Source organism: Xyrauchen texanus, chromosome 44 (assembly GCF_025860055.1).
Source record: "Xyrauchen texanus isolate HMW12.3.18 chromosome 44, RBS_HiC_50CHRs, whole genome shotgun sequence".
Taxonomy (NCBI): domain Eukaryota; kingdom Metazoa; phylum Chordata; class Actinopteri; order Cypriniformes; family Catostomidae; genus Xyrauchen; species Xyrauchen texanus.
In genome coordinates this window covers 25,523,175-25,535,365 of record NC_068319.1, presented here as the reverse complement: position 1 = coordinate 25,535,365, position 12,191 = coordinate 25,523,175, and the positions used below count along the sequence as shown (strand labels likewise).

Sequence of the window (12,191 nt, the reverse complement as noted above, 5' to 3'; positions counted from 1 at the left end):
TTATTATAGAAAATAAAATACATAGAGATGATCAGATCAGGTACGTGTCACACAACCAGCTTACTAAAATCAGGACTGGTGAAGTAAAAATCCTTCTGTGATATGTCCCCTTTAAAAGCTGTGTATTTGATCTAATGAATGTAGAACGTAGAGACATACAGCATGCTTGTCTATATTGGCTAAAATCACTCTTAATTTTTTTGGGTTAATAACCCAAATATAAAAAAACTTGCCTATTTCATGCATTATTCATTGTTTTAACCCTTTTATTTACCCCCAGTCCAAAAAAGTTCTAAAATTAGAAAGTGATGAGGAAGACAATTTGGCAGGTATTCCCTGAGCTGTAAGAGGCCTTGCTCAGGAAATCAAACACAAATGGACACATTTCCTCTAGAGTCTGACTCTCTGAGGAGCATCACGTGACAGCCATCTTGTAGCTGAGTAGATTGTATTCCTGATTCCTCCCACCTCGAAAACAATTTGCTGCTAATGGATGCATTTGTGTGCTTGTTAGATTCTGTCCTCCAGGAATTGATGCACTGAAATTTCCCTCCCATGCCGAAAACAGTCCTTTAATGTGGCGCAGGGGCTTTTGATTGGTTATGCGTACTCTCCTGCTGGTTCATGACGTTTAAAACTCCCAGGTTTTGTAAAGATAATTTCAGCATCTTAGAATGGCCAACAAACAACAGGCTAAATGTTTCGTTTTGGAATACATGGGAATTCATTCCGTTGTTTTATGTGAAACTCAAATGGATCAGATGTAGTCATGGCTTGTTTACAGGTTAATAATTAAATACATTGTAGCAAATAATTGCTGAAATGAACAAATGTTTTCTACAATATTTACTCAAAATATATATATATATATATATATTTTTTAAAAAGGACAAAATTGTTGGTAGATTTAAGATACTAGGAGTAATGACCATTTCTGTCAATCGGAATATGACCACACCTCCGGCGGAGCTTTTCAAGGAATCCCTGCGGAGGTTGGGGACATTGAACCGGAGTGGGCAATGTTCAAAGCTTCCATTGCCGAAGCCGCGGTGGAGAGCTGCGGCCTCAAGGTTTTAGGTGCCGCAAGGGGTGGTAACCCTCGAACACCGTGGTGGACACTGGTGGTCAGGGAAGCCGTCCGACTGAAGAAAGAGGCCTTCCGGGATTTGTTGTCCCAGAGGTCTCCGGAGGCAGTTGCAAGGTACCGAAGGGCCCGAAGTGCTGCGGCCTCGGCCGTGAGGGAGGCAAAGCAGTGGGTGTGGGAAAAGTTCGGAGAAGCCATGGAGAAGGACTTTCGGTCCGCACCAAAGTGCTTCTGGAAAACCGTCCGCCACCTTAGGAGGGGGAAACGGGAACCATTCAAGCTGTATACAGCAAAGATGGGACGCTGTTGACCTCAACCGAGGAGGTTATTAGGCGTGGAAGGAACACTTTGAAGAACTCCTAAATCCCAACACGCCTCTATGGTAGAGGCAGAGCCGGAGGATGATGGGGGATCAGATTCTATTTCCCTGGGGAGGTCACTGAGGTAGTCAAACAACTCCGCGAGTGGCAAAGCCCCGGAATTGATGAGATCCGACCAGAAATGCTGAAAGCTCTGGATGTGGAGGGGTGTCATGGATGACACGCCTCTTCAACATTAGCGTGGAAATCTGGGACAGTACCTAAGGAGTGGCAGAACGGGTGGTGGTTCCCCTCTTCAAAAGGGGGATCAGAGAGTGTGTGCCAACTACAGGGGTATCACACTTCTCAGCCTCCCTGGTAAAGTTTACTCCAAGGTGCTGGAGAGGAGGGTTCGGCCGATTGTCGAACCTCAGATTGAAGAGGAACAATGCGGTTTTCGGTCCTGGTCGTGGAACGACGGACCAGATCTTTACTCTCGCAAGGATCCTGGAGGGGGCCTGGGAGTATGCCCATCCGGTCTACATGTGTTTTGTGGATCTGGAGAAGGCGTATGACCGGGTCCCCGGGAGAGACTGTGGGAGGTGCTGCTGGAGTACGGGGTGGGGGGTCCCTTCTTAGGGCTGATCCAATCCCTGTACGCCCAAAGCGAGGGCTGTGTCCGGGTCCTCGGCACAAAGTCGAAGTTCATTCCATGTGGGGTTGGTCTCCGCCAAGGCTGCGCTTTGTCACCAATCCTGTTTGTGATATTCATGGACAGGATATCGAGGCGTAGTCGGGTGGGGAAGGTGTGCGGTTCGGTGGGCTGGGGATCTCATCGCTGCTTTTTGCAGATGATGTTGTCTTCATGTCATCATCGGTCCGTGACCTTCAGCTCTCACTGGATCGCTTGGCAGTCGAAGTGTGAAGCAGCTGGGATGAGGATTAGCACCTCTAAATCTGAGGCCATGGTTCTCAGCAGGAAACCGATGGAGTGCGTACTCCAGGTAGGGAATGAGGTTTTGCCCCAAGTGAAGGAGTTCAAGTACCTCGGGGTCTTGTTCACGAGTGAGGGACAATGGAGCGGGAGGTTGGCCGGAGAATCGGGGCAGCAGGGGCGGTATTGCACTCGCTCTATCGCGACCGTTGTCACTGAAAAGAGAGCTGAGCCGAAGGCAAAGCTCTCGATCTACCGGTCAATTTTCGTTCCTACCCTCACCTATGGTCATGAAGGTTGGGTCATGACCGAAAGAACTAGGTCATGAAGTACAAGCGCCGAAATGGGCTTCCTCAGAAGGGTGGCGGGCTTCTCCCTTAGAGATAGGGTGAGGAGCTCAGTCATCCGTGAGGAGCTCGGAGTAGAGCCGCTGCTCCTTTGCGTTGAAAGGAGTCAGTTGAGGTGGTTTGGGCATCTGGTAAGGATGCCCCTGGCCGCCTCCCTAGGGAGGTGTTTCAGGCACGTCCAGCTGGGAGGAGGCCTCGGGAAGACCCAGGACTAGGTGGAGAGATTACATCTCCACACTGGCCTGGGAACGCTCGGGGTCAGCCCAGTCAGAGCTGGTTAATGTGGCTCGGGATAGGGAAGTTTGGGGCCCCCTGCTGGAGCAGCTGCCCCCGCGACCCGACTTCGGATAAGCGGTTGAAGATGGATGGATGGATGGATGGATGGAATATGACCAGATTGTAATGGTGCGTTCACATACAACGTGAAGTATATTTTCGCCTCACATTGCTTGTGCGATTATACATTTGTGTTTAAACTTGTGTTCACGTGAGTAATGCGAACCCGTGAGTATTCCCCCTTCTCTTCCTGAAAAGGACAGGAGGAGGGGATTTCTACTACTTGGTTCATAGTAAAGTACAACCAATAGCTGGAATCAAGTAGACGCGCATATTTTCAGAATTTACCAGGTAGTTCAACTTCCTCACTCACTTTCCTCCAAGCGATGTCTTTTTTCGTCCGGTCTCTGTACATGTATGACGTTGTGTCATACAATTCCGGGTGCCCACACACCGCTACACCAATGTTTTTATCAATTTTTCCAGATTTCTTCTGCTACTACGTCAGTATGTCAGTGACATCTGGACAATCTCAATGCTGATAGGCTTTCGCGACAACGCATCATGCGTATTTTTGGCTCGAGTTGAAAAATACGCAAATGAAGCGATTTTGCGTGTTCAAGTCGCGTCATTTGCTTCATTCCTGGCGCCCAGCGCGAATTTGCGTCTAATCGCATCTTTGCATTGTCTTTGTATGTAATCGCGCCGCGCAAAACTCTCTCTTCACGTTGTTTGTGAACGCAGCATAAGTGTACATGTGAATACCACAATGCTAGGGTGTTGTGGGTGTTTGCCAGAGCGTTGCTAAGCGGTTGTTAAGGCTTACTTATCGCGATGGGAGAAAGGTGCCTCTGGTTGTTTCTTGAAGGGTACTTTGCTCCGTGCACAGTATGCAGGACATAAATTTAGTCAAATGTAAAATTTTTGCAATGGCTAGGTTTTCTTGACTCGCGGACACGGTCATTGTCTGTGCACATCGTCGGCGCATGCGCCGACCATTGACTCTACTGAAAGAGTATCTCAAAGAAGTTGTAGTGGGCATGCGTCAAAGCGTTCATACTTGTTTGTGGTCAGAAGAGTATACTCACAAAAGCCGATCCGGAAAACACACAAAAACGAAGTATACCTGAGCCTTTACTGGCTCCATATGGTTAGGATTAGGGTGGGCGGGGTTAGGGCATCTGCTGCCTCCCAGGAACAAACTGAGGCCCCTTTGTACAATGGACCGTTCTTACATTTTCAAAACGCTGTGCCACAATCAGTATTAGGTAAGTTACTCAAAAAAGTAATTAATTAACATCTTCTACAGTGTAATTAGATTACTGTACTAATTACTCTGTCTGAAAAGTAATTGCATTACTTATTACTAATTACTTTCTAAAACCCTGATCAACCTCGACCAAATGAAACACATATAGATAGACATGAAATTGTTATTTTTATTCTTTCAAATAAATCATATAAAATCAAATAAATTATACATGAACTGGTCAAAGACTTTAAGGGGGCTTCAATAAATTATAAAACGTACATTTTAACATTAGATATTTTTAGATTTTAAATTCACTGTTGTTTTATATAGAATTGTTCTATAGTCTATACAATATTTAACACATCAGAATTAATGGTAATTAAATTACTGAAAAATTAAGAGTAATCCCTTACTTTACTTTTTCAGGGAAAAATGTATTTAGTTACTATGTGGTTGCTAAGGCGTTCTTATTGGCTTTCAGTACGTTTTCGAAACTCGGTGCCACAATTTTAGGCTGTTGTGGGTAATTTCCAGGGTGTTACTATGCAGTTTCTAAGGTGTACTTATTGGTTTTCAGTTCCTTTTTTTAAAAAACTTGGTGCCACAGTATTAGGCTGTTGTGGGAGGTTGCCAAAGCATTGCTATGCAGTTGCTAAGAGTTATTTATTATAGGTTTTTGCTATATAAACAGTACATTGCTATATGGTTGCTTTAGTGTTCCATGATATTCTGATCCTTAGATATTGCTCAGGTTTTTATTTAGGTCTATTAATACTAATAGTTGGGGGTTTGTTCAAACCCCTAACCCTAATTATGAGCATTAGTAATAGTGATGCTTAGCAAACACCATTAATGAATTGAGGGCATCAACATGCAAATAAAGCCATCTTTTATTGTATAGTTACCTGATTACAGTTCATCTTACTGCCATGACTTTTGTATAAACAGGAAGTCGTCTTGTTTCAAGGTAAACTGAGTGAGGTGTTTTCACTTCCAACTTGTCATTTTGACTGAATCTTTTGTGTTTGTGTTTCAGTGGGAATCTGGAGAGCCTCCTGTTTCCTCTTCTTCGTGTTGTCATACTACAATGAGCAGTTCCACTCCATCCACAGGTACTATCTGTTCCTCAACACCACTGCACTTTATCAAACTAAGAGATGATTTTGTTTTTATATAAAGTATGCATGTTCTGTGTTATATTTGATCACAGATTTAAAGCATGGACATGACAAAGAATTCGCAACCCATTTTACTTCAGAGATGTATTATCAGATGTTTTTCAACTAATTGGTTGAATGCTTCACAAATCAATCTGAATGAATCATTAGCAAATTGGTCTAAATCAAAATGATTTCAAATGAATCATGGAAAGCCATTGGTCTACATGAAACCTGAAGTATGCAGTGATCCGTGTATGATCATGAAATGGTTGGCCGGCATGTTGTTGTTATTTGAGCGGCTGAACGGACAGTCTGCTGGAGATAAAATGGAGGGCAGAATGAAATGACCCAATCATCTGCTCACCATCTTCTCTTATCCTGCTCTGTCTTTTATTTTCTCTTTCTCACTCTTCCTCTTTCTGTCTCCCTGGTAAACAATAATCCTAATGTGGTGTTGTGCTTTTGAAGGGGACACAGTATCTCTATTATTTCTAGAGTTTAAAGTGGATTGTCCAGGGACCGCCTCCAGACAGCTAAAATGTTTTGATATTTTCTGCCTTTCTTGTAAGCCCCACTGGGAATTCTTGGCCTTTCATTGATTCACCGACAAAATTGATTTTGGTGCACTTAATGATCGCTTTTAATGTGGTTTCGTGTTGAATGGCTTGCATGATTTCCAGTTGTATGTTGTGCTGAAACTAATGCAAAAAGATCTGTGAATTTCTAGCCTTGGTCAGAAGATCAAACGTGTTTGCATGTGTCTCCACAAATATTGCTTTCCCTGGCATTTACCATGAATCATTGTTGTCTATCACGCATTCCCTTAGCACAGACATGGTACAGTCAGTCCTTTATGATTTATTGTTTGATTTTGAGACTGCTTCACCAGAGCCAGAGGGCTTCATTAAATTGTCAGATGAGGAAATAACTTTTGAAGCTGGTTTTTAAGTGGTATTCCACTTTAACAAGTCCTCTGAATCCAGAAGGATTTGTGAGTACTTTTGGTGACACAATGTGGAGGTATAGTCAGCTGCCTACCTACAGTAGACAGCATTTTAAAGCATCATAGGCATGCTCTCAATGTGAAGTAGGTAGCATAATTGTGCTACATTTTAAGATACCGTATCTTTGTATGTATCCTTCAAGGAGAAGGCAGTCCCAGAATCCATTGTGGTGAGATCTGTGAAAAAATATTTCACTTGCAAATCAGGGCTCCCGACTACAGTTCTACAGATGCTAGCACCAGCTACTGAATTGGTTCCATCGGTGTGGGTTGGGGTTTGGGGGCTATAAAATTAAGAATTTAAAGACAGAAACTAATAAGAAAAGTGATATTATTAATGTATTACAAAAATAAGTGCAACCAAAAAAATTGCCAATAAAAGAGCATATTTTGTCCCAATTTGTCATGTATTACCCTGTCGTGTTTCACCTTGCTCCTTAGTTTTCACTTTTGTCCATTATTTAACTCCATAGTCTCCTTGTTAGCGTTCGTGTTCACTGTCATTGTTCTCACCTGTGTCTTGTTTGTAATCATCCTGCCTTGTGTGTATATAACCCTGCCCGTTCCTCCATTACCTTGTCGTTTGTTGAATGTTGTTGATGTTCGCTTTCATGCCCGTGTTCCTAGTTCCAGTGTTCCAGCGTTTTTGTGTTTTGCTTTCATTTTTACCCATCGTGGTTGTTCTGTTCAATAAACTCGCATTTGGATCCTCAACCTTTGTCTGCCTCCGTCCGCGTTCATAACAGAACAAACGACCAAACATGGATCCAGCGGTTTTACAGGCCAACTGTAATCTTCTCAGCCTGATGCAGGGAGATCGTCCGGTCGAGGAGCACATCCGCGATTTTCTCGCAATTTCTCGCAGGGATTTTCTTCCCTGATTCCTCCCTGGTCGTATTTTTCCGGGCTAACCTGAACAGTGCGCTCAAGGAGCGGTTGCCACCGGCAACGCGCGGCTGGACGCTCCGCGCGATCGTGGAGGACACCCTACTGGCCTGCAGTTCCTCGTTCACCGTGGACATCGTCGAGGAGAACCCCGTAGCTCCTCCCAAAGTGGTAACCCTCCATTCGCCCGTGGTTCGTCCCTTCACATCTGCCAGCGAACCAACCTTCATGCCTGTCGTGATCAAGGAGCCAATGCTGCCAGCTTCGTCCGCCCGGAGGAGGAGGAGAAGAAAGGCTTCCGCTCCCCAGTTCACGACTTCTACGGTCTGCGAGCCAGAGCCCACGCATGTCACTGTGAGCGAGCCAGAGCCCACGCATGCCACGGTGAGCGAGCCTGAGCCCTCGACTGTCCCCGAGCCAGCGCCTGTAGCCTCCGATGTCAGTGAACCACAGCCTGTAGCCTCCGATGTCAGTGAGCCAGCGCCTGTAGCCTCCGATGTCAGTGAGCCAGCGCCTGTAGCCTCCGATGTCAGTGAGCCAGCGCCTGTAGCCTCCGATGTCAGTGAGCCAGCGCCTGTAGCCTCCGATGTCAGTGAGCCAGCGCCTGTAGCCTCCGATGTCAGTGAGCCAGCACCTGTAGCCTCCGATGTCAGTGAGCCAGTGCCTGTAGCCTCCGACAGCAGTGAACCTACGCCTGTAGCCTCCGACAGCAGTGAACCTACGCCTGTAGCCTCGACCGTCCCTGAGCCAGCGCCAGCAGCCATGACCATCCAAGAGCCAACGCCTCCCGAGCTTCCCAGAGCTCCGCCTCAAGAGCCTTCCAGGCCTCCGCCTCTCGAGCACCCTGAGCCTCTCGAGCCTCCTACGGCGCCACCTCCCTCGGCGCCACCTCCCTCGGCGCCACCTCCCTCGGCTCCGCCGCCTGAGTCTCCTACGGCTCCGCCTCTTACGGCTCCGCCTCCTACGGCTCTGCCTCCTACGGCTCCGCCTCCCACGGCTCCGCCTCCCGAGCCTTCCAGGTCTCCGCCTCTAGAACCTCCTACGGTGCCACCTCCATCGGCTCCGCCTCCAGAGCCTTCCAGGTCTCCGCCTCTAGAGCCTCCTACGGTGCCACCTCCATCGGCTCCGCCTCCAGAGCTTTCCAGGTCTCCGCCTCTAGAGCCTCCTATGGCGCCACCTCCATCGGCTCCACCTCTAGAGCCTCCTACGGTGCCACCGCCATCGGCTCTGCCTCCAGCGCCTTCCAGGTCTCCGCCTCTAGAGCCTCCTATGGCGCCACCTCCATCGGCTCCGCCTCTAGAGCCTCCTATGGCGCCTCCTCCCCGGTCCCCCAGACCTGTCCTTGCCCTGTGGCCAGCTCCCAGGCCACCTGACCCAGTCCCCGTCTTGTGCTCCCCTTGGACTGTCTGTCTGCCCCTTGTGCCCCCTTGGACTGCCTGTCTGCCCTCTGTGCCCCCTTGGACTGTCTGTCTGCCCCTTGTGCCCCCTTGGACTGTCTGTCTGCCCCTTGTGCCCCCCTTGGTCTACCTATCTGCCCCTTGTCCCCCCCTGGATTGTCTGGTGTCCCCTTGTGCTCTCCGTGGTCTGCCAGCCCCCCCCTCATTCCTTGGACGATTCTGTTTTTTTTTTTTTTGTATGTTTGTTTTTAGGATCGTCTGAGATCCGATCCTTTGAGGGGGGGCTATGTCATGTATTACCCTGTCGTGTTTCACCTTGCTCCTTAGTTTTCACTTTTGTCCATTATTTAACTCCATAGTCTCCTTGTTAGCGTTCGTGTTCACTGTCATTGTTCTCACCTGTGTCTTGTTTGTAATCATCCTGCCTTGTGTGTATATAACCCTGCCCGTTCCTCCATTACCTTGTCGTTTGTTGAATGTTGTTGATGTTCGCTTCCATGCCCGTGTTCCTAGTTCCAGTGTTCCAGCGTTTTTGTGTTTTGCTTTCATTTTTACCCATCGTGGTTGTTCTGTTCAATAAACTCGCATTTGGATCCTCAACCTTTGTCTGCCTCTGTCCGCGTTCATAACACTAATAATAGTTCTAATAATCATTAGATTAAACTAATATCAAAATAATCATTAGTTGCAGCCCTATTTAAAATATATTGTTTCTATACTTAGAATAAACAACTTAAAATCAATAGTTTTATATTTTTCCATTGTTCAATTACATAATTTGCAATGCTTCATGGGATTGTAGTTCATTCCCTTAAATGAAATACACAGGTGAGTCTTTTTGACTGGTTTTTAAATACTTTTTTGCTTCAAATCAAAGTTTGTAATGTTGTGATTCACTTCGGAACTGGTTGGTTTGGTTCATGGCTTAGAACTATTTTATGAAGTTCTTTCTGAAATCCCTATGGAAAAATGAATGGGAAAAATACTTCCCGAACCAAGTTCTAAATTGGTCACTCATGAAGTTCCATTTCAGTTATGCCTACATAGGCAGTAGACAAATCACTAGATTTTGGTACAGATCTAATGGCTAGTAAAATCTTTCTAGATAATTGCATTGGTTGAGCTCTAGTCTGAAAAGCCCTGACATTAGCATTAGCAGTTAGCTCTGGCAAAATTTTACCTTGAATTGAATTTGAACATTTGTCATCTGTTTTCTTGTTATGGAGTCAGCTGTAACACTGTTTGGGTTAGCTGACACAAGATGGCCTTCAGAGCCGTGGCCTCGGAGTACAACATGGTTGCCGCTAGGCAAAGCTAAAGAAGCCATAACAGAGCTGACCTTGAGACCTTGAATGTGCCTTGAGTGTGCTGATAGCCCAATAAAGCATATATTTTTCATCAAGGAACTCAAGGTCTTTATTTTCCCAAAGTTTCTGCTATTAAAAGTAATAATAAATAATGTATTTGAAATCACACCAATGTTTGGTTTTGTTTCCCCCTTTGTGTTGGTTGTTGTAGCCTGTTGTCTTTAACTGAATGGTGATAATTATACTGCAAGACATGTTCACTCTTGCCTGCCCACTTTCGCTAGAAACATGTTACATCATTAAATTACAGACAGGTCATGTGTGGGCAGTTTCCTGGTTTTATTATGACTTAGAATTTGCTAATATTAACCTCCTGTAGTTGTCCTGTATTCATTGCTTTTTCTTTAAAGCTGTAGTTTATTCCTGAACACCAGGGCCTGTTATCTGAGAAGCATGTTGGACTGATTCCTTTTTCCCATGTCAAGCAAACCTTTGTGTGTTCCAGCACATCAGGCACATGAGAGCCCAAATACTCAAAGTTGTTCCACTTTGGCAAACACACACACTCTTGATTGCTGTCTAGTGGGACCACTGTGCCAGAACAATACAAAAGCATTTCTGCCCTGTCAAACCTGACATACTCCCTCTTCCCCCAGGCAAAGTTGCCATCAGAGCCTATTACCATGAGTTAAAGCTGATCAGACATGTTTAATTCTGAGGTGTGTGTTTGTTTAAGCTGAAGTGGGTAATTTCTGCAAGTTAACGCCACCAAACGGAATTGCATTTATATAGTCCCGCCCCTAATTCATACCATTGTTTGAGTTAACGTTGCTGTTTAAAGCTAGACATGTCACTCAAAACAAACAGGGGAATTTTCATAGTGCCACAGAGACACAGTGTTTACATACAAATGGCTTACTTATATATTATAGGGTTGTGCCGATGGACGATATCATCGTCCATCGTGATGGCTGACCAACATCACGATGTCGAGCCACCATCGTGATGCCACGCCCCCTTTTGCGAGTCTTGCTAGTGTGACTCACTAATCCTAGTCTCTTCTATAGTTAACCTAAAAACTTTGCAGGGATTGCTCTGTAAATTAAATTGAGAATATAACTAATGCATATATGCTATTTTAAATACTGTAGTATATGCCAGAGACGTGACATGTTAGTCTGTGAGAATACTGTGTCAGGCAGGCTACACAAATATTGATCTGGACATTGTTGGCTTCTTGTCTTTTTTTTACATGTCTTACACTGTACATTTAGATTAAAATATTTTATGTTGTAGGCTACAAGAAAATAGCCTTTATTAATTAATTAATTATTAGTAGTTGTAGTGTCTCAGAAAATCTTGCTCATTGTCACATAGCTCTTGTATACACTGAAGCGGCAGTTTAAGATAAACCCAGACCAGCGAACGTCAAATAACTTTTGTCTGGTTAATACTTTTAAAGAAAAATTTCCTTGGCCATAAATCCATAATGTCAAATCAAATGAAAGAAACAAGGTGAATATGAATAACACACATTTATTAAAACATAGAAGAACAACAAATAAAGAACAAGAAAACGGGAACAACACTCAGACCGAAACTTGGCATTAACATTTCACTTATAATTAGCAGCACAATTAACTTCAGCACAGGCTACAAAATAAATTATGTTATTGAAATATTGTAAAGTGGTCATATGAACTACACAAATGAACGTTTAAAAAATAATATGCAAAATCGAATAGCTCCGCAACGGATGGCGAAAAATGCGTAAAGAAGTCTAATATCTTTCACCATAGACCATGTTTAAATTTCGATGTTTCTGGCCAGAAATACCAACATATTCACTTTATCTGGTTTTAATAAGCTGCGGATTGGAGTAACTACACTACCCACAGTGCTGAAGACCCGCTCTGATGGAGTACTGGTAGCACATATGCACAGATATTTCCGTGCTAATCTTGCCATGAACGGAAACCTTTTGTCGTTCGTTTTCCACCAAGTCAGCGGGTCCTCTTCCCCATCAATGGCCATTTCCTGCAGGTACATGGTCATTTCTGCCTCGACCTTTTGCTCATCAGTGAGCGTGGCTGTGGCTGCTCTCTTCGCAAGAAGGCTGCCCAAAGACGACTTTTTTTTCTTAGGCGCAATATATTAAAAAGCCCGGATGAGTACTAATTAGTTGAGCTAGTAAAATAACGAAATTATAGTTTTTCAGTAAAAAAAAAATATCTATGTAAAGAGGTA

The 12,191-nt window shown here is 44.8% G+C and overlaps 1 protein-coding gene across 3 annotated transcripts in view; it reads left to right on the top strand.

Annotated features, from left to right (window-relative positions):
* LOC127636534 (polypyrimidine tract-binding protein 3-like) overlaps positions 1–12,191 on the top strand; it is a 103,194-nt gene that overhangs the window by 49,423 nt on the left and 41,580 nt on the right. For all 3 annotated transcript variants that reach the window (XM_052117124.1, XM_052117123.1, XM_052117122.1), the window contains one exon: positions 5,229–5,304. In XM_052117124.1, the coding sequence (XP_051973084.1) occupies positions 5,280–5,304 (25 nt within the window). In that variant the 5' untranslated portion in view covers positions 5,229–5,279. The remainder of the gene's footprint in view (positions 1–5,228; positions 5,305–12,191) is intronic.